Source organism: Erythrolamprus reginae, chromosome 12 (genome assembly GCF_031021105.1).
Source record: "Erythrolamprus reginae isolate rEryReg1 chromosome 12, rEryReg1.hap1, whole genome shotgun sequence".
NCBI lineage: Eukaryota > Metazoa > Chordata > Lepidosauria > Squamata > Dipsadidae > Erythrolamprus > Erythrolamprus reginae.
Window position 1 is genome coordinate 16515879 of NC_091961.1, and position 19376 is coordinate 16535254.

At 44.3% G+C, this 19376-nt stretch overlaps 1 protein-coding gene across 1 annotated transcript in view; it reads left to right on the forward strand.

The window, feature by feature from the left end:
• ATP6V1B2 (ATPase H+ transporting V1 subunit B2) overlaps positions 1 to 17423 on the forward strand; it is a 34844-nt gene extending 17421 nt beyond the window's left edge. The window contains exons 6-14 of the mRNA XM_070765435.1: positions 4829 to 4968; positions 6321 to 6422; positions 7253 to 7350; positions 7600 to 7723; positions 11758 to 11908; positions 13352 to 13434; positions 13624 to 13728; positions 14041 to 14170; positions 14994 to 17423. Of these exons, the coding sequence (XP_070621536.1) occupies positions 4829 to 4968; positions 6321 to 6422; positions 7253 to 7350; positions 7600 to 7723; positions 11758 to 11908; positions 13352 to 13434; positions 13624 to 13728; positions 14041 to 14170; positions 14994 to 15136 (1076 nt within the window). The 3' untranslated portion in view covers positions 15137 to 17423. The remainder of the gene's footprint in view (positions 1 to 4828; positions 4969 to 6320; positions 6423 to 7252; positions 7351 to 7599; positions 7724 to 11757; positions 11909 to 13351; positions 13435 to 13623; positions 13729 to 14040; positions 14171 to 14993) is intronic.
• The last annotated feature ends 1953 nt before the right edge of the window (positions 17424 to 19376 follow it).

The following is a 19376-nucleotide window of genomic DNA, read 5'->3' on the forward strand; positions in this document are numbered from 1 at the left end:
CTATTCCCATCCATATTTTGTGCTATTGGGGTGACATTTTAATTCACGGTCTCTCCAAAGAGTGCACCTGTTCAGATCTTCAGTTTTCCATGTCTATCCTACAGGAACATGATTTTTCTATCAATATAAAAAAAAGTCAGCTTCTTCCTTCCACTTCTTTTCAACACTTGGAGGCATAGAAACATAGAAGACTGACAGCAGAAAAAGACCTCATGATCCATCTAGTCTGTATTTTATCTTAGGATGGATATATGTTTATCCCAGGCACGTTTAAATTCAGTTACTGTGGATTTACCAACCACGTCTGCTGGAAGTTTGTTCCAAGGATCTACTACTCTTTCAGTGAAATAATATTTTCTCATGTTGCTTTTGATCTTTCCCCCAACTAACTTAGATTGCGTCCCCTTGTTCTTGTGTTCACTTTCCTATTAAAACACTTCCCTCCTGAACCTTATTTAACCCTTTGACATATTTAAATGTTTCAATCATGTTCCCCCTTTTCCTTCTGTCCTCCAGACTATACAGATTGAGTTCATTAAGTCTTTCCTGATATGTTTTATGCTTAAGACCTTCTACCATTCTTGTAGCCCGTCTTTGGACCCGTTCAATTTTATTGATTGTGGCAATCCCAGGTCTTCCTTTCTACTGAGAGGAAGATAAGCATCAGAAAGCTTATCTCCCAAATTAGATCCCAAAAGAAGACCACCATTGCCACCTTTTCTTCCCTACTGGGAAATATGGTGTCTTGCATTGGCATCATTCCATGGGCTCGTCTCCACGCCAAGGAGCTCCAATGGCTTCTGTTGCCATCCCAGAGATCGGGAACCAGCAACTCGGCACGCTCCATTTCCGTTCCTCTCACCATCCTGAGGTCCCTCTCATGGTGGACCTCCTCCACCCTGGACAAAGGATCCCTGTTCAGGCTTCCAGACCAGTTTACTATCACCACGGATACCAGTCTGGTGGGCTGGAGAGCCCACGCACCGGGCCTGATTGCCCAGGGCACGTGGTCAGCAGAGGAGTCTTCCAGGCCAATCAATTGGCTAGAACTGAGAGCAATGTCGTTAGCCCTCAAGAAATTCAAATCCCACATCAACAACCAACATATCCTGGTCCTAATGGACAATATGGCCATGAAGAGCCATATCTGCTGTCAAGGGGGCACCTGGTTCAAGGCCCTGATGCAGGAAGCACTGAAACATCTGCAGTCCTCGGCCAACCACACCTCGGGAGTCCTCAATATTCAGGCGGACTGGCTCTCCCAATCAACTCTGGACCCGGGAGACTGGAGCCTCCATCCGGACCTGTTCCACCAGATCTGCCTCAAATTCGGTCCCCCATCGATAGACCTGTTTGTGACCGCAGCCAACACTCAACTCCCTCGGTTCTATTCCAGGTTCCTGTCCCCGGGAGTGGAAGCAGCCATCCCTGGTTCGCAGAACTTCAGTGGCTCTCCATCCAGGCCCCCTGGTGACTCTCTGTTTTGGGGGATATGCTGCAGCAGGGGGCCTCTCACCATCCAGGAAAAGATTGGTTCCACCTCACCGCTTGGCTGTTATCCGGCGTGACCTAGATCTTTGAAGTTACGATCCAGATGCCATGGAAGTGATCCTAAAATCCAGAAGAATATCTACCAATAGGATCTATGACCACACCTGGTCTAAATTTCACCAGTGGTGTTCGCAGGAAGGTCTCTCCCCCTTGTGTATTCCCATTCACAGGATTGTGTCCTTCCTCATGAGAGGTTTTCATCAAGGCCTCTCAGCCAACACCATTTGTTGGTCCTGGCAGGACCCCGCAGACAACCACTACGTAGTTTCTCTGAAATACAAGAGTTGTTAAGAGGCATTTCAAACTTCAGGCCTCCCACTGTCCACAGATATCCATCCTGGGACTTACCTCGAGTTCTGCATTCTCTTACTCAAGCTCCATACAAACCATTAATGTCCGCTTCCTTCAAACACCTGTTCTTCAAGGTATCTTTCCTTGTGGCAATCACCTCTGCCAGACGCATTTCTAAACTGGTGGCTCTTTCCATCCAACAAGACCTATGCTAGTTCCACTCAAACAAAGTAGTCCTCCATTTGGACCCCACATTTCTCCAAAGGTCTGTTCCGTGTTCCACAGGTCTCAGGACGTAGTACTGCTTTCCTTCTGCTCCAACCAGAACCATCATCTCTCCATCGGATGGCATACATTACCAGAGCACTGTGGATCTATATCCAACGAACCAGGACCTTTCGTAGGTCAGAAGCCTTATTTGTAGCCTATCCCCCCAGATCTCTGGGGGCCAAGATCTCGTCAACCGTGTTTGGCCATTGGATTCGAGGGGCAATCTCAAAAGCTTGCGAATCAGCTTCCTTCAATGTACCAAGAGGAATCACGGCACATTCTACAAGAAATGCAGCCACAACAGCGTCTTGGGCCACTCAAGCCCCATTGAAAGAAGTCTGCAAAGCGGCCACCTGGGCCTCACCCAACTCCTTCATACTATAAAATCGACTCTTGTGCTTCAGTGGGTGCTGCCTTGGCAGAAGAGTCCTCCAATCCGTTATCTCTTATGAGAGCCAATTAATCCCTCCCTAGGGACACATCTATTGGGTATGTTCCACGTGACTGCTGGACCTGCTCTTTTAGTATGGAGAATAGGCGTTGATTGCTTACCTGAGTGCCTCTTCTTGTATGCTGAGCGGGTACAGCAGTCATGTCCCTCCCTATGTCTTTCTGACTGTGGTTGTACCTTTCTAATCTATATTCTTAATTATGAGAGTAGAGCACTTTTGAGCCACAACTTTTGAGCCTAAGTCTATGGATTTGCGAATTCTGGGAAGGTGTGGATCCAGCAATCTTTTAAAAAACAAGGCTCGGTCCTATGCAAATTGGACAGCGAGCTGTACCTGCTCAGTGTATGAGAAGAGGTGTTCAGGTAAGCAATCAACGCCTATTTTGATATGTTGTGAACCATCCCATGTCCACAGAGTGGGGCAGCATACAAGTCCAATTAATAAATCATATCTGCTGGCACATGAGCTGTTGCCCTAGCTCAGCTCCAACATGCATGTGTGTGCTGGCCAGCTGATTTTTGGCTCGCACAGAGGCCCTGGGGGATAGGGGAGGGTGTTTTTACCCTCCCCCAGCTCCAGGAAGCCTTTGGAGCCTAGGGAGGGTGAAACACGACCTTACTGGGCCCACCAGAAGTTGGGAAACAGGCCGTTTCCAGCCTCCGGGGGATAGGGAAAGGTATTTATGCCCTCTCCAAGAATTGAATTATGGGTGTGGGCACTCACACATGCGCTGTCAGGTCTGCTTCCTTTCAGGATCTAGGGAAGTAAAACTCATGGTCCATTGGAGTTTTAAAGAGCACTTTTACTAGACAAGAAATGAACGCAACAAAAGTGAAGCAAAGTCTGAGGAAAAAGGTGCGCACATAGCATATACAAAGTATCCAAAAACCCTCCCAATTTCTCCCCTGGGCATCCCCTCTGTGCATAGGTGGGTGCTTCATCCATTTGGTGTTACACATGGGGAATGCAAGGCCGTTGATCTTGAGTTAGTGATAAGCAGGTCTGCTCTGCATAACTGTACCAGGTAGGGGGCGGCAATGCTAACTCCCCCTTCTTTCAAACGGGCTCCTCCAGTGCACTTCCCCTCCATATCCCCCCCTCCAGCTTCCTCTCCCCTCCCACCCTTTCTTATGGAAGCCAATACAAGCAGGCCATGAAAAAGAAATGCAGAGTCTGACATGCATGATAGTGCGCACCTGGGAAAAAAAGATTCGCCATCACTGTTCTAACCCAATTATTGCAAGATCTAGTTTCAAGGCCTTGAAACTTTTAACTTGCGTTAAGTGATTATGAGAAGTGAACATTGCTTGGGTGAGGTCTTTAAGGAACCAGAATTGGCTTATCATTATGTAGTCATTTAAATAATAAAAATGCAGTGTGGCCTCAAACTTTGAAAGTACCTCACTATCTTTAGAGGCTGTCGATTAAGCAGTAGGTTGCAGTTAGTAACTCACACAAGACCATGCTATGTATAGATCAGGGGTGCCAAACTCAAGGTCCTGAGAATTTGGCCTTCAGGGTTGTTAAATCTGGCCCGTAGGCCAGAAACAGCAAAGGACTGTTTCACGATGCCTCTGCCAGTGAAAATGGAGCTCTCCCCCCCCCCCCCGCGCTGCTTTTACTGGCAGAGGGTTGCAGGAGGCCATCGCAGCCAAAAAATGGAGCCCAGAGGGGCCACATGCATGCTGAAAACATGCGCTAGGAGCAACCTGGCCAAGCTGAGTGAGAATAGCACCCTTGAGGAGGTATGCGCAGCTGGGCATCTCCTTGGGGAAGCTGGGCTGGGCTGTGGAGTCCTGCTGCCCTGGGAACTTGAGGGTCGGGCTGGACATTGCCCTCCACTGCCTAGGCCTCTGGACAGCCTGCACTGCTCTCCATGGGTCCTCTGCATGACCTGAGAGGGCCGGCAAGGCTCTTCTGGAGGATGGGTTTGGTGTTCTCCCTGATCTCGCTCTCCTCTGCTGGAGACAATGCATCCCACCTGAGCTGCCACAGGCGCCCCCAACACGAGTGATGTTCAGCTGGCTATGCCTATGCTGGAAATCCCCCCCCCCCCCAAGATCAAACACAACCCTGATGCCACTCTCAATGAAATCAAGTTTGACACTCCTGGTATAGATGCTTCAAAAATACCCACTTCCTTAGACATATTGCTTGAACTGTAACATGAGTATGTTGTATTTTAATATTTTTTGTGGGAAATGCTGGTCATGCTTTTTTTCAAAAATGCAGAATAAAATGGACTGTTTTCCCCATTAAAATAGGTCAGCCTATCAACCCTCAGTGTCGAATCTATCCAGAAGAAATGATTCAGACTGGCATTTCTGCAATAGATGGTATGAACAGTATTGCCAGAGGCCAGAAGATCCCCATTTTCTCTGCTGCTGGATTGCCCCATAACGAGGTAGGGTTTGAATAGCATTTTAAGGAGTACAGTATTCATCTCACTTCCTCCACTTGGAGATGACCATATGGTCGAAATTCCTGGACAGATCAAAAAGAAGGAAAAAACTGGAGGCCACTCTCTAGCAAGTCCTTCCTGAAGCTCAAGTATAAAAACAAGCATAAAAGTAAAAGTGTTTAATAAATCCTAACATTAAGATAGATCAAAACATTAAGCTAAAATCACACTGAAAGCTGAACTCCATTATATTTCATTTAAAAGCTGTATGAAATCCAAGGATGCCTTCTTGGAGATGTGGAGAGGCACTTCAAGTAAATGTTACACCTCTCCACAGAATGTGGTCCACAACTGGAAACATCCTTTTACAAGCACCTCATCTCCCTCTTGAAGGACGTGAGATAAAGACTGATCTTCAGATGTGGTTTTTTCTGTTCTTTTTTAGAATTTTTTTTCATGAAGTGAGTTGCTTTGTAAGCCAGTTTTTTCCCCAGAACTCAGAGATTGGTTAGGTAGATCATATATATGCCTATATAGCTGAACTATTACTTTTCATTCTATATTAGGTTTAATCAAATCAAGTGCTATTGCTAACATGTTGTAAACCGCCCTAAGTCTAAGGAGAAGGGCGGCATTAAAAAAAATCAAATAAATAAATAAATAAGCAATCTTTGACTTATGATTGTTGCTTAGCAACCATTCAAAGTTATGACCATGGTATCCAGCAGTCCTGTGATCATATTTATGGCTGTTTGTAGTGTCCTGCAGTTGTGACCACAAGCCACGATTGATTGATTTTGTTTGCCAAAAACTTTTTTTTTTTACTTTTGGCTTCTGGCAAAAGGTACCCCTTGCAAGCAATGGACTTGCTTAACAGCCATGGTGTTCGCTTAATGACAAAAAGTTGCTATAAAATCTGGTTGGTCACATGATGACCTCCTTAACTGGCATGACTAACGGCTGTCATTCTGTGTCAGGCACAAAGAATCAGGACCACATTTTAAATTCTACTTTAGCCGATTTATCGTTCATGCTTAGTGACAAGAATCTAGTCAAATAATGGTGAAAACTAAATTGGCGTTAAATAAGAGTTAATAGAATTCAAGATGAATTCTTGTGAGAACATAATGACTGGACTGATTACTCTCCATCCTCAGGCTCTGCCTATGTTCTCCTACATTCCAGGTTCAATTAACAGAATAATGATATCAATTATAGATGCAAGTCAAGGACTACTTGTATGAAAGTAGTTACCCTCATAAATGACACTTGGATTATCATCTACATTCTTCCTAATAATCAACTCTTTATTACACTCAAGTCATACATTGCCTTTTTTTTTTTTTAAACCTCAGATAGCGGCTCAGATCTGTCGTCAGGCAGGCTTGGTGAAGAAATCCAAAGACGTGATGGACTACAGTGCTGACAACTTTGCCATTGTATTTGCTGCGATGGGAGTAAGTAATTAAATGCATGCAAAATTATTTTCTCCTTCATTGCTAAGAAAAATGGGCACCTCAGCCAATCTCATTGTACACACATATTGTGAAAATAAAGTTTTGAATTTGAATTTGAACCTCCATGGTAGAGTAACTTGCCCCCATTTCTCTGAGACTGCTGCAACTTTTGGCTGCTTGCTTGCTTGCTTGCTTGCTTGCTTGCTTGCTTGCTTGCTTGCTTGCTTGCTTGCTTGCTTGCTTGCTTGCTTGCTTGCTTGCTTGCTTGCTTGCTTGCTTGCTTGCTTGCTTAGTTAGTTAGTTAGTTAGTTAGTTAGTTAGTTAGTTAGTTAGTTAGTTACCACTCACTTCAAACGGACTCGGAGTGGATAACAATAGGAATAAATATAACAACAATAAAAGTCAATAATAACATAAAAAACATACATACTTGCAATCAGCCTAATTCCAGGCTTTCCGGAAGACTTGTAGGGTGGAGATAGTGCAGATCCCTGGAGGCAATTGGTTCCAAAGGGTCAGAGCCGCCACAGAGAAAGCTGTTCCCCAAGGTTCCGCCAACTGACATTGTTTGTTGGATGGGACCTGGAGAAGGCCGACTCTGTGGGCCCTTACTGGCCACAGTGAGGTATGAGGGAGGAGGCGGTCCCGTAAATAGTCTGGCCCTGAGCCATTTAGGGCTTTAATGGTGATAACCAACACCTTTTGGCTAAAAAAATTAAAATTGGGGGAAAGAGCAAAACGTACAAACATAGTAGGCATCTAGTAGGCATACAGTGATATTTTCTGTAAGTTGAGTTTGGGTCGACTTCTATCTTCTTGCTTTACTCCAGGTGAACATGGAAACAGCCAGATTTTTCAAATCTGACTTTGAAGAAAATGGGTCCATGGACAACGTGTGTCTGTTCTTGAATTTGGCTAATGATCCAACGTAAGTGGACTGGAATCTTTATTCTTGGATTTCATCTTGTATATTAATCATATTACCAAAAGTGGGGCCTTTAATATTAATTGTGTAGGCTTTCATGGAACATCTAAGCATCTATTTGTGACTGAAATAGGGTGAAGTCTTAGAGCACTGGATGTATTTGTCTACTCATTATATTCAGACAATCTTCAGAGAAAAAGCAAGTCCTTCACTTGCATAATTCATTTAATGGAGCTAATTACCTTTTTCCAGCATTGAACGGATAATCACTCCTCGTCTTGCACTGACTGCTGCAGAATTCTTGGCTTATCAGTGTGAGAAGCACGTGTTGGTCATTCTGACAGATATGAGTTCCTACGCAGAAGCTCTGAGAGAGGTACATATTTAGTCTATCAATTAGACAACTGTTGAACTGTGCAGCCAAATATTTTCCCCAGCTTGAATTTTCTAGCTTGTAAGAAATAAAATTAACTAAGAATCTGAAGATTATATGGGTTTTTTGAGAAAAAAGAATTTATGCAGAATATTCTGGCGTTATTGCCTTTCATATATAGCATGAATGAATTCAAAAGGGCATTTAGTAAAAGTGTGTGGTATTCAGATCATCAACGGGTATGTAAACCTATTGCATGCCCATCAGCTGGACCAGGGGTCTGCAACCTTAAACACTTAAAGAGCTATTTGGACCTGTTTCCCACAGAAAACACCAGCAGCCACAAAACCTGGGTGGGCATGGCCAACTTCACATCACTCTCTCTTATCCAGTCACATCACACACACACACACACACACACACACAGCCATGCCCACCCAGGTTTTGTATTTTCTTTTCTCTGGGAAACAGGTCTTTCTCCCTCTCTCTGTGTGTTGTGTGTGTCCGTGTGTTTGTCTGTCTGTCCCCCGCTCTCTTTTCTCTTTCTTTCTCCCTCTCTATCTCTCTTTCATCTCATCTCTCTCTTCCTCCCTCCCCCACTAAGAGTGTGTGTGTGTGTGCTTGCGCGCGTGCGCGTGCGCATGTATGTGTCTTCTTATACAATTTCCAAAAACAGGCAAGGATTGGGTTTTGTTTTGTTTTTGCTAATGTTCTTCTTTGGGTGTTTTTTACCATATGGTTTAAATCAAGAGTCATTTCAGATTCATTCATTCACTCATTAGATTTCTATGTCACCCTTCTTGAGGCGACTCAGGGCGGCGTACAACATTATAAATACAACAATATGTAAGAAATCTAAATAACTATGAAAGATTATACAAATTACTAAAAAATATTTTTTTTAAACCCATATACAATCATACCCATTCATCCAATTCAATCATATATAGTAACGGCCGGAGACAGTCTTATCACTCATGGCCCCAATGCCCATCAGCAGAGATAGGTTTTCAGGGCTTTACGAAAGGCCCGGAGAGGGCGGTATGTATCTCCGGAGGGAGTTTGTTCCAGAAGGCCGGGGCCACCACAGAGAAGGCTCTTCCCCTAGGCTTCGCCAGCCAACATTGTCTGGCCAACGAAACATGGAGAAGACCGACTCTGTGGGACCTAATTGGCCACTGGAATACATGAGGCAGAAGACTGTCCCGAAGATAATCTGATCCTAAGCCATGTAGGGCTTTATACAGGGTGCGTTCCAAAAGTAATGCAATTGAACAGATTTGCACAGACATTTAAAATTCTTCAAAGTACTGTTATTGGGCCTCTACACATTATTTCCAGCGACTCTGCTATGACCGGTACATGCCCTGGAAGGCGTCTTCAGGGACCTCTCGCAAGGTCTTCGTCACAGCTGATTGGATCTCTTCTATGTACAAAAAACGGGTTCCTTTCAGGGCTGTCTTAATTCGAGGGAACAAAAAGAAGTCTGCTGGGGTGACATCAGGAGTGTAGGGGGTTGGGGCAGCGTTGGCACCTGGTGTTTGGCCAGGAACTCGCGGACTCATACCACGTTGTGGCAAGGCGCGTTGTCATGATGGAGTTGCCAGATAGCGGAGATATCTTTTCTTGTCCTCATGACCCTTTTTCAGAGTCTTTCCAGCACATCCACGTAGTAGGTAGCGTTAACTGTCTGTCCTTGAGGAACAAACTCCTTATGGACCACTCCTTTACTGTCAAAAAAGACAATGAGCATTGTTTTCACTTTTGATTTGCTCATTCTTGCCTTTTGGGGCTTGGGGGACTGGTTGCTGTGCCACTCAGAGCTTTGGCGTTTTGTCTCTGGGTCGTATTCAAAAACCCAGGTTTCATCACCAGTGATGATGATGTCCAAATAATCAGGTTCAATACATTGCAAAAGTTCACTTCAAATTTCCGATTCCATTTTTTTTGTGACACGGTCTGTGCACAGAGGTTTACAATAACTGACAACCTGCCACTTCCACAGCTTGGAGAGCACTGAGACCGGTTTCATGGCAAATCTTAGTGTCCCCACCCCACCCCCACTCCATGTGCTTTGGTCCCACTGATCAATAGGAGCAGCGCGGGAAATTCAATTGCATTACTTTTGGAACGCACCCTGTGGGTCATAACAGCACTTTGAATTGCGCCCGGAGACCAATTGGCAACCAGTGCAGCTCATGGAGTGATGTTGAAATGTGGGGAGATCTTGGTAGCGCCACGATAGCTCGCACGGCTACATTTTGCACAATTTGTAGTCTCCGAACACTCTTCAAAGGCAGCCCCATGTAGAGAGCATTGCAGTAATGGAACCTCGAGGTGATAAGGGTGTGACTGTGAGAAGTGACTCCTGTCCACATAGGGCCGCAATTGGCGCACAGGGCATACCCGTTCGAACGCCCCCCTCGCCACAGCCGAGAGATAGTCTTTTAAGCTCAGCTGTGATTGAGGAGGACGCCCAAGTTGCGGACCCTCTCTGAGGGTGGCAAAGACACCCCCACCCCCAGAATGATGGAGGGACGGTATTGTCCCTGGGAGGCAAAACCCACAGCCATTCTGTCTTCTCGGGGTTAAGACTGAGCCTATTAACGCCCATCCAGACCCTGACAGCCTCCAGACATCGGCACATTACTTCCACTGCTTCACGGGGTGGAAATGTATAGCTGAGTATCATCAGCATACTGATGGTAACTCAACCCATGCCCTCGGATGATCTCACCCAGCAGTTTCATGTAGATATTACACAGCAGGGGCGAGCATCCCCTGAGGAACCCCACAAGGGAGGGACCTAGGAGTCGACCTCTGGCCACCTGCTAACACTGACTGCGACTGACCAGAGAGATAGCAGAACCACTGTAAAACAGTGCCTCCCACTCCCAACCCCTCCAGCCAGTGCAGTAGGATACCATGGTCGATGGTATCGAAAGTCGCTGAGTGGTGAAGAAGCACCAGGATAGAAGATAAACCCCTGTCCTGGGCTCGCCAGAGATCATCCACCAAAGCAGTTTCAGTGCTGTAGCTGAGCCTGAATCCTGACTGCCAAGGGCTTCATCTAAGCACCGTTGGAGCTGGAGCGACACCACCTTCTCAACATAGATAAATTCACCTTCTCTTCCTAGATAAATGAAGCTCCTTCATCCCCCTGCTATGGCTTCCTGTTTGCTGAATCCACCACTGGCTGGCTGCACCCTCCCCTTCCAGTCACTCCTTGCCTGAGAAGGTAAGGGTGGTGGCAATGGATGGAGACTCACTCCACATTCCAGAGCAGGAGAAAAGCGCCCCTTCTTCCAGCCCTTGTTGGTGCTGCATGCACCTTAGATAATCGGGGAGACGCGCAACTTTCTCTCCGTTCAAAAACACTGGCCCAGCTTGGCTGCAGCCGATGCTCCGCATTGTAATGGGAGGAGGATGAAAAACCATCTCTCCCATTGTGAAGTGCGCTAAATTTAATTCCGCTGCCCAATGCGCTGCAAGAGCAGCCAGCAGCACATGGAGGCAGCAAGAGCAGTGGCGACAGCTGCAACAGGGTCAGACCAGTGTCTTGGGGCGGAGAGAAAGTCATGCATCACCCTCAGCAGCTGAGGTGCGCACAGCACCAAAAAGGGCTGGAAAAAGAGGCAAGTACGTGGCGTTTCTCTTCTGCTCTGGAATATGGAACGAGTCTCTATTTGCTACCATCGCCCTTACTTTCCCAGGTGAGGAGTGACTGGAAAGGGAGGGTGAGGGGTGAGGCTAGCCAGTGGTGGGATCACTCGACAAGGAGCCATAGCAGAGGGCCCAAAGAACCGCATGTGGCTCCAGAGACAATACCTGAGCTACACGCTAGGTTCAGGGAAATATTTCTTTATGTTAAGGAGATGGTAACAGTCTTGATTTTCACAGAGAGATCAGTGGGATGAAAAGTAGTGATCCAAAGGCTATATCAAAAAAGTGTAGCTTTGGGGACAGAAGTTTGAAGACACTTTTTTATTTTCTTGCTTCTGCTGTTATTCCAACCTGTTCACCTTCATTTCTCAAAGGTCTCAGCTGCCAGAGAAGAAGTGCCAGGTCGGCGTGGTTTTCCTGGCTACATGTACACAGATTTGGCCACAATCTATGAACGAGCTGGACGAGTAGAAGGCAGGAATGGGTCCATTACCCAGATTCCCATTCTTACCATGCCCAATGATGGTAGGTTCTCTTTCAGGCTTACTTTTAGTCCTGGAACTTCTCTCAACCTCTGCATCTGATGCATGCAACCTATACATCTGATACCTGACCCTGCAGGCTAAGATTAAATGCATTAAGCCTGATGGGCAAACATTTCACAATTCAGACAATGTTGCTATGAGCTGTGTTTTATAATTCCAAGGGTTTCTTACACAGCCTTCCTAGACAAGGGAATGGTTTTTCCCAAGCATTTGGTGGTTCTTGCTTTCCACAGCAGTATCCTTCCTTAATAGATCTTTGTATTTGGATCGCTTTTTCTGTTTCTTCTGCTTAGGTTAGTGTGTCACAGTGGCTGGATTTATAGTTCGTGCTATAAATAAACCATAATGGCTGGGTTCATTGAACACACTAAGATATAAATAGCAATAGCAATTAGACTTATATATCACTTCATAGTGTTTTAAGCCCTCTCTAAGTGGTTTACAGAGTCAGCATATTGTCCCCCAACAATCTGGATCCTCATTTTACCCACCTTGGAAAGACAAAAGGCTGAGTCAACCTAGAGGCTGAGTCAACCTTCAGAATCGAACTGCTGGTAGTTAGTAGAATTACCATGTAATATTATATTCTAACTGTTCCGATTCACAGGCCTCCGACAAATTCCAATCTCTGGAATCACTTATTTAATTAATAAAAACTCACTCTTTATTCAAAATCAAGCATACATGAATTAAAACATAGGGTTAAAACAGCATAGATGCAAATACTATCTCTTTTAGAGCCAGCTTTGATTTTGGTCGGGGAAGAGCACTAGAACTCAATCTTTATCTACATTCCTGAGGTAAAGTCCCAAAGCCAATTTACTGAAACATAAATCTGCTCACCAAAGTCTTTGCTAGTACAGCGGTCAACAAGGATGATATTTTTGCAACAGAAATCATGGTTTTAAAGCTTAGTTTCATGTCTCTTCCAAAAAACAGCATTGAGTCTCCATGCCCCATTTTCCATAATCCCATTGCTTTATAATTCCTGGAAGTGACATCACACCTCAAAGAGCTAAGGCTATAAGATAATACCTCTTACTCTGGAGGTCCTCTCGCTTTTGAAGCATTCTTCTATAGCGAAGATTTATCCAATTGTTTTTCCACTAACATGTTTTCCTCACTGTCTGACTGGGACCACTCCCTCAATGTCACATCAGCCCCCTCAGCTCATTTAAGTCACTTTCTGCCTCACTCTTGCTCTCTGCTTCCTCTGGCAACCCCTGGCCCAGGGTACCCAGAGGGACCTGGCTCATTCTCCTCAGAATCTGACATGACCTGAGGTGGACAAGGAGCACTCAAAACATTAACCACTATGCTACCACAGCTCTTGTGGCTCAGTAGGTTATATGTGAAACAGATCAGTAATTGGTCATGTAATTTGCAAAGAAACTGAAGCACTTTGATGCAACTTCTCTTGCAGATATAACACATCCTATTCCTGATTTAACGGGATATATTACCGAAGGCCAAATCTACGTAGACAGACAGCTGCACAACCGACAGGTTAGTATTTCATATTGTAAAATACTGCTTTGTGCCTGTTACACATGAAGCCACTGTTTTCATTGTCCAAGAAGGAATTATCAAAGAGCTGATCTATTTGCCATCTCTTCGTTCTGTCATGATTACTGGCTTCACATTTCTTCCCTGTAAATTGTCAGCGCCATTGTTAAAACCTGGTTCTTCTTCCAGATTTACCCACCCATCAATGTACTTCCTTCTTTGTCTCGATTGATGAAATCTGCTATTGGGGAGGGAATGACCAGAAAAGATCATGCTGAAGTATCAAACCAGCTGGTAAGTGGAATTACTAAAAAAAGTCCATAATTCCTCCATTTTCTTGCTTTAAAAAGCTTTCCTTCCTTCTCTCTTTCCTTTATTAGATTTTTTTTAATTTAGGGGGAAAGATCTTTAATTAAAAAAACCCAAATTCTCAATTTCTTTATGAGAGGTAGGATCCCAAAAAACCACAAGTATTCCCTGGTCTAATTGCCTTTCAAACCAGAAATAATCTCAAAATTCTTATGACGGTCCTATTGCTTGAAATGTGGAGACATGTTTCTTAGTAAACTTCACAGTCCTTTAATTTTGTGTTTGTTTTTTGTCTAGTATGCCTGCTACGCCATCGGGAAGGATGTCCAGGCCATGAAAGCAGTAGTAGGAGAAGAAGCACTTACTTCTGATGATCTTCTCTACCTTGAATTTCTGCAGAAATTTGAGAGGAACTTCATTGCTCAGGGTAGGGATTGTCTTTCAAATTTATTTATTTATATACTGCCTTTATTATTTTTACAGCTAAAGCAGCAAATGCATACCCTATTTTTGGGAGTATAAGATGCACCCTTTTCCTCCCCAAAACAGGCTGAAAATTTGGGTGCATCTTATATTCTGAATATAGCCTTTTATTTTTTTCCCCAGCCCTAACTAGGTGCTAACCTCTTACCAGCTTGCAAGCTTTTTCATTGTTACTCTCCGAAAAATGGTTTTCCAGCCCGAATGTTTCTTTCCAGCCCTAACCAGGTGCTAACAATCTTCCCAGCTCTTACCTTGCAAGCTCTTTTATTGTTACTCTTTCCGAATAAGTTTTTTTTAAGCCCTAACCAGGGGATAAAATAATGTGCTGAAGCTGACCAGATTAAGGAGGCTGGCCAGATGAATATCTGGTAGGCAGATTCTCTCCCCCCCCCCCCTATTTTCCTCCCCAAAAGTTAAGGTGCATCTTATACTCCAGTGGGATACACCTAAAATTACGGTCTACTCCTTCCTCCTCCTATTTTCCCCCCAACAATAACCCTGAGAAGTGGACTGTGCTTTGAGAGTGGCTGGCCCAGTCACCCAGCTAGATTTCATGCTTAAGGTGGAACTAAAACCCATGGTCTCTAACGATTGGCCCAAAGTCATCTAGGCAGTTCTCACATCTAAGGTAGGACTCGATCTCACAGGCTCCTACTTTCTAGTCTGCTGCCTTAAGCACTAGATCAAGCTGACTCTCAGATGACGGGAGCGTGTTGCTGTTTCATTTGGATCTCAGCGTGTGACCCTGCTCTCCATTATCGTTTCAGGGCCCTATGAAAACCGCACTGTTTATGAAACATTGGACATTGGTTGGCAGCTGCTACGTATTTTCCCCAAGGAGATGCTGAAGAGGATTCCTCAGAGCACTTTGGCAGAGTTCTATCCACGAGACTCCACTGCAAAACATTAGCTTGCATCTTTTGCTCCTCCACCCCCAAATACTGGATTTTTCCCCTTCCCTTGTGTTGGTGTTTACTTGTCAGCTATGTAATTAAACCAAGAATAAGTGACATATTTGTGCCAGTGTTGCTGATGTTTTAAGCTGATAACAGAGTTTAAAATACGCTCCTTTCAAGCACTGGTGTCTTAAGTGGTTTACATATATTGGAAGGAAATGATGTATTTAAAGAATTTTCTTTGCTTTCCTGCAAGATTTTTTCTTTTTTCTTCCCCTTTATATAGTCATGAAGGAAGAAAGTACACAGAGCTGGCTGCCATGCTGTTTTCGGACTGTTGGAGCATAAGAAAAATCATCTAGTTGTGGAGGGAAAAGCTAGACTAATCAAAAATGGGGAAAAAGTTGTATTCCTTGGTCAGGCCATCCTTGTCCATTTGGGAGTTTTGGTATTTGGGGGTTACTCCACTCTTAAGTTATCCTGCAAGACAAATGGGCAAGAGAAAGCCACCCATCAGGTTACAGTGGCTACTGATAGCCTTTCAAGCCCACAAAGTGCCATTTTCTTCAGCTATTGTATGGCTAGGAAATTGCCCAACAGCGATTTTACAATATTTGCACATCCTGTTGCTTGCCCAGAAAAAGTACATGATTCCTACCTCTTTTGTAAAAACTTGGCATAAGGACTATTCTTCAGGTGGCCAGTCCCATTGCCCGGCTGCACATTTACGCAATTGTGGACATAAATATGAAACAGCAGGAAAATGGGAGTTTCCTCCCCCACTTTTTTTCCTCTGCTGCATTGCAAAGTAATCAAGATAGAGGACAATGTTGGCAAGGGTAAGGATGCCTGCAGCTAATGAGTACCTTGTTTGGTACAGCATTGGTCTTCAAAGTATGGGAGTCCTTGGTGCTCTCTGATCTGACTTGTTTTCTTCCAGACATTTCATTACCCAAACTAAGTAACATCATCAGTGCTAGTAAGGAGTGTGGTTTACTGTTGATTTATATTTTAGTGGTTTGCCCTTTCAGTGCTGGTGGGGATGATCTTAGAGATTATTTGGTTGGGTTGATTACTGTGGGCTCTTTGGCAGTTTTTTCATAGGGGTATCAACAAACTGCCAACAGTAAACAGTCCAAAAAAACCAAAAAACACACCACCAACACTGACAGGCACAGAATATAACGAGAGCAAAGCCCACTCGTTATCAGCACTGATGATGTTACCTAGTTGGGTCATGAAATGTCTCTAAGAAAACAAACCAACTTAGAGAGCACCAAGGACCCCTCATATAAATCCCAAGCTACAAAATATTCTCCTTTATTAGTCTTCAAAATACTCTGAAAATGACCCAGTGTTTTCCAACAGCAGCAGACCCTTATGTTTTAACAAAGCTGAGGAGTCTTTGCTTGAAATATGCATCGATTGTTTCAAAGTTTAGACTAAGGGGTCCTCTTGTTCAATTCCTAATGATCCAGAAAGTAAGAAGGCGTATTGAACATGCAAAGGGCCATTTTAGTCTGTTATTGAGAGACCGTTTGGAAGGTTTTTAGGTTTGAATCCTATCACAATCTTGGATTTTTCTTTAAATCATCTTCCAAAGGTGAAGTTCACTAGCCTTTGACCACAGTTCTAACATTGCTTTGGTGCTAGGCCAGTAGAAGGCAAAGTTGGCTCTTCTATGACATGTGGACTTCAACTCCCAGAATTCCTGAGCTAGCATGATTGGCTCAGGAATTCTGGGAATTAAAGTCCACAAGTCCTAAAAGAGCCAACTTTGCCTACCCGTGTGCTAGGCGATAGATGGCACTGGCAACCCAATGCTTTTGTAGAATGGACTTGCGTGAATTTCAAAGCCCAGAGGCAAATACAAGGTACATTTTCACCTTGATTTTGGTTTCTAGCCTATTTCTGGGGACCTCACCCGGCTCTCCCAATTTTGGTGATCACCAAAAAAGTGCAGAACAATATCCCAGATCCCAATTGGGTGCTGCTTGGAAAGGTTTGTGATGGTTCAGGCTGAAAAGACTGTCTATCCCAACGTGTCACCCCTTTGGCCCTCTTTGTATTGTTTTGCAGATCTTTGTATTGTTTCGTTCTGTGTGCTCTGTAACTTGGGTGCAGTAGCCTTCCCCCCCCCCCTTTACTCTTGATGCATTCCATTGAAGTTGTATCAATTCTATTTTTCTCTGAATTGGAAGAGGGTTGGGAATCATGGGGATGGGGAAATAGCATGGAAATATTTTAATGTAAAAACTGTGATACCTGAATAAGTTAAAAATCAATAAATGTTAAAGAAAATGGGAGTCTGTTCTGTACTGGTCATCTAGAAGCTTCTTGTTTTCTTTAGGAAGTGGGCCTTTCATAAATCATGAGCCCTTAGAAGTTGAAGTTTCTTAAGAACTATTTTATGCTCAAAAGATGGCCTATAGCCATACATCATGAGCTCATTGTGGTTCATCTTTGCCTTTATACATATCCTTGCCTACCAGCTTCTGAGCTGTTAGAAGGATAAGGAGAGACCTTTCATCACCCGCTCTTGCAAATTTCTGCTTTCTATCTGATATTGTCCATTGATCACTGATTTTGTACATTACAGTGGAAATCAATGCAGTGATGGTGAACCTATGGCACAGGTGCCACATAGAGCCATATCTGCTTGCACGGAGTCGTTGCCCTAGCTCAGCTCCAACATGATTGTGTGCCAGCCAGCTGATTTTTGGCTCACAGAAGGTCTGGGAGGGTGTTTTTGGCTTCCAGAGAGCCTCCGAGGGGATGGGGGAGGGCGTTTCTACCCTTCCCTGGCTCTGAGGAAGCCTTTGGAGCCTCAAGAAGGCAAAAAAATGAGCCTACTGGGCCCACCAGAAGTTGGGAAACAGGCCATTTCCAGCCTCCAGAGGGCCTCTGAGGTGTGGGGAAAACTGTTTTTGCCCTCTCCAGGTATTGAATTATGGGTGTGGGCACTCACGCACGCATGATAGTGCATGCCCACGCTCTTGGCAGCTCAGGGAAAAAAGATTTGCCACCACTGCTCTAGTGGATGATTGCTATGATTGGCATGGCCAGATATAAAAAATGCAAGCAGTCCTTGACTTACAATCACAAATGAGCCCAAGCTTTCTGTTGCTAAACAGTACTTTTGTTAAGTGAGTTTATTAGATTTGTATGCCGCCCATCTCCGAAGACTCAGAGTGGCTCACAACAAGAAAACAGTACAAATCTAATAGTTAAAAACAATTTTAAAACCCTTAATATAAAAAACAGTCCTACATCTCAGACAAACCATACATAAAACGGAAACGGCCCAGGGGAATCAATTTCCCTATGCCTGATGGCAGAGCTGGGTTTTAAGGAGTTAATGAAAGGCAAGGAGGGTGGGAGCAATCCTAATCTCCGGGGGAGTTGATTCCAGAGGGTCGGGGCCACCACAGAGAAGGCTCTTCCCCTGGGTCCTGCCAGACATGGTTTCGTCGACGGGACCCGGAGAAGGCCAACTCTGGGACCTAACCGGTCACTGGGATTTGTGCGGCAGAAGGCGGTTCCTTTCTTGTCCCAGTTATTAAGTGAATCACTGCAGTTAAGCTAGTAACATGGTTTTTAAGTTTATTTGGCTGCCCCATTGACTTAGCTGGTCAGAAAGTTGCAAAAGGGGAATTGCTTGACCCCAGAACACTGCAGCCATCATAAATATGAGTCAGTGGCCAAGAGTCTGAATTTTGATCACATGACTATGGAGCTGCAGCCATAAGTGAAAAATGATCAATTACATTTTTTATGCTGTTATGTCTTTGGACAGTCACTAAATGAGTCAAGGACTACCTTTGACTACCTCAAACAAACTGGCGAGGTTGCTACAGCCACCTCACATGAATATTTCTTTTTTTCTGCCAGTTGGGGCCACTGGAAGGGAGTCAAGGGTCTTTCTGTGTAATTATGCTAGAGACAGGTGCATTGCAGCCTGATTAGATTTTGAAAGAAGAATCTTCTAAAAATTAAATTGGGAGAGACAAAGAATCTGGTGGGCCCCAAAGGGAGTATGTGTGTTACCCAAAAGGCCACCAAGTTGTTTAACCTAACTTATAGATTCATATGTCAGCTACTTGGCAAAGATGCAGAACTATAGGAGACTTTCCATTGCTCTTTTCCTCAGTTCAGTCTTGCATAATTTTCAGGAGCAAGTTATATTAAGGTCGCACTACAATTTTTAAATCACAACTGTATTAGTAAATGTCAGATAAATGGAATTTGAAATGC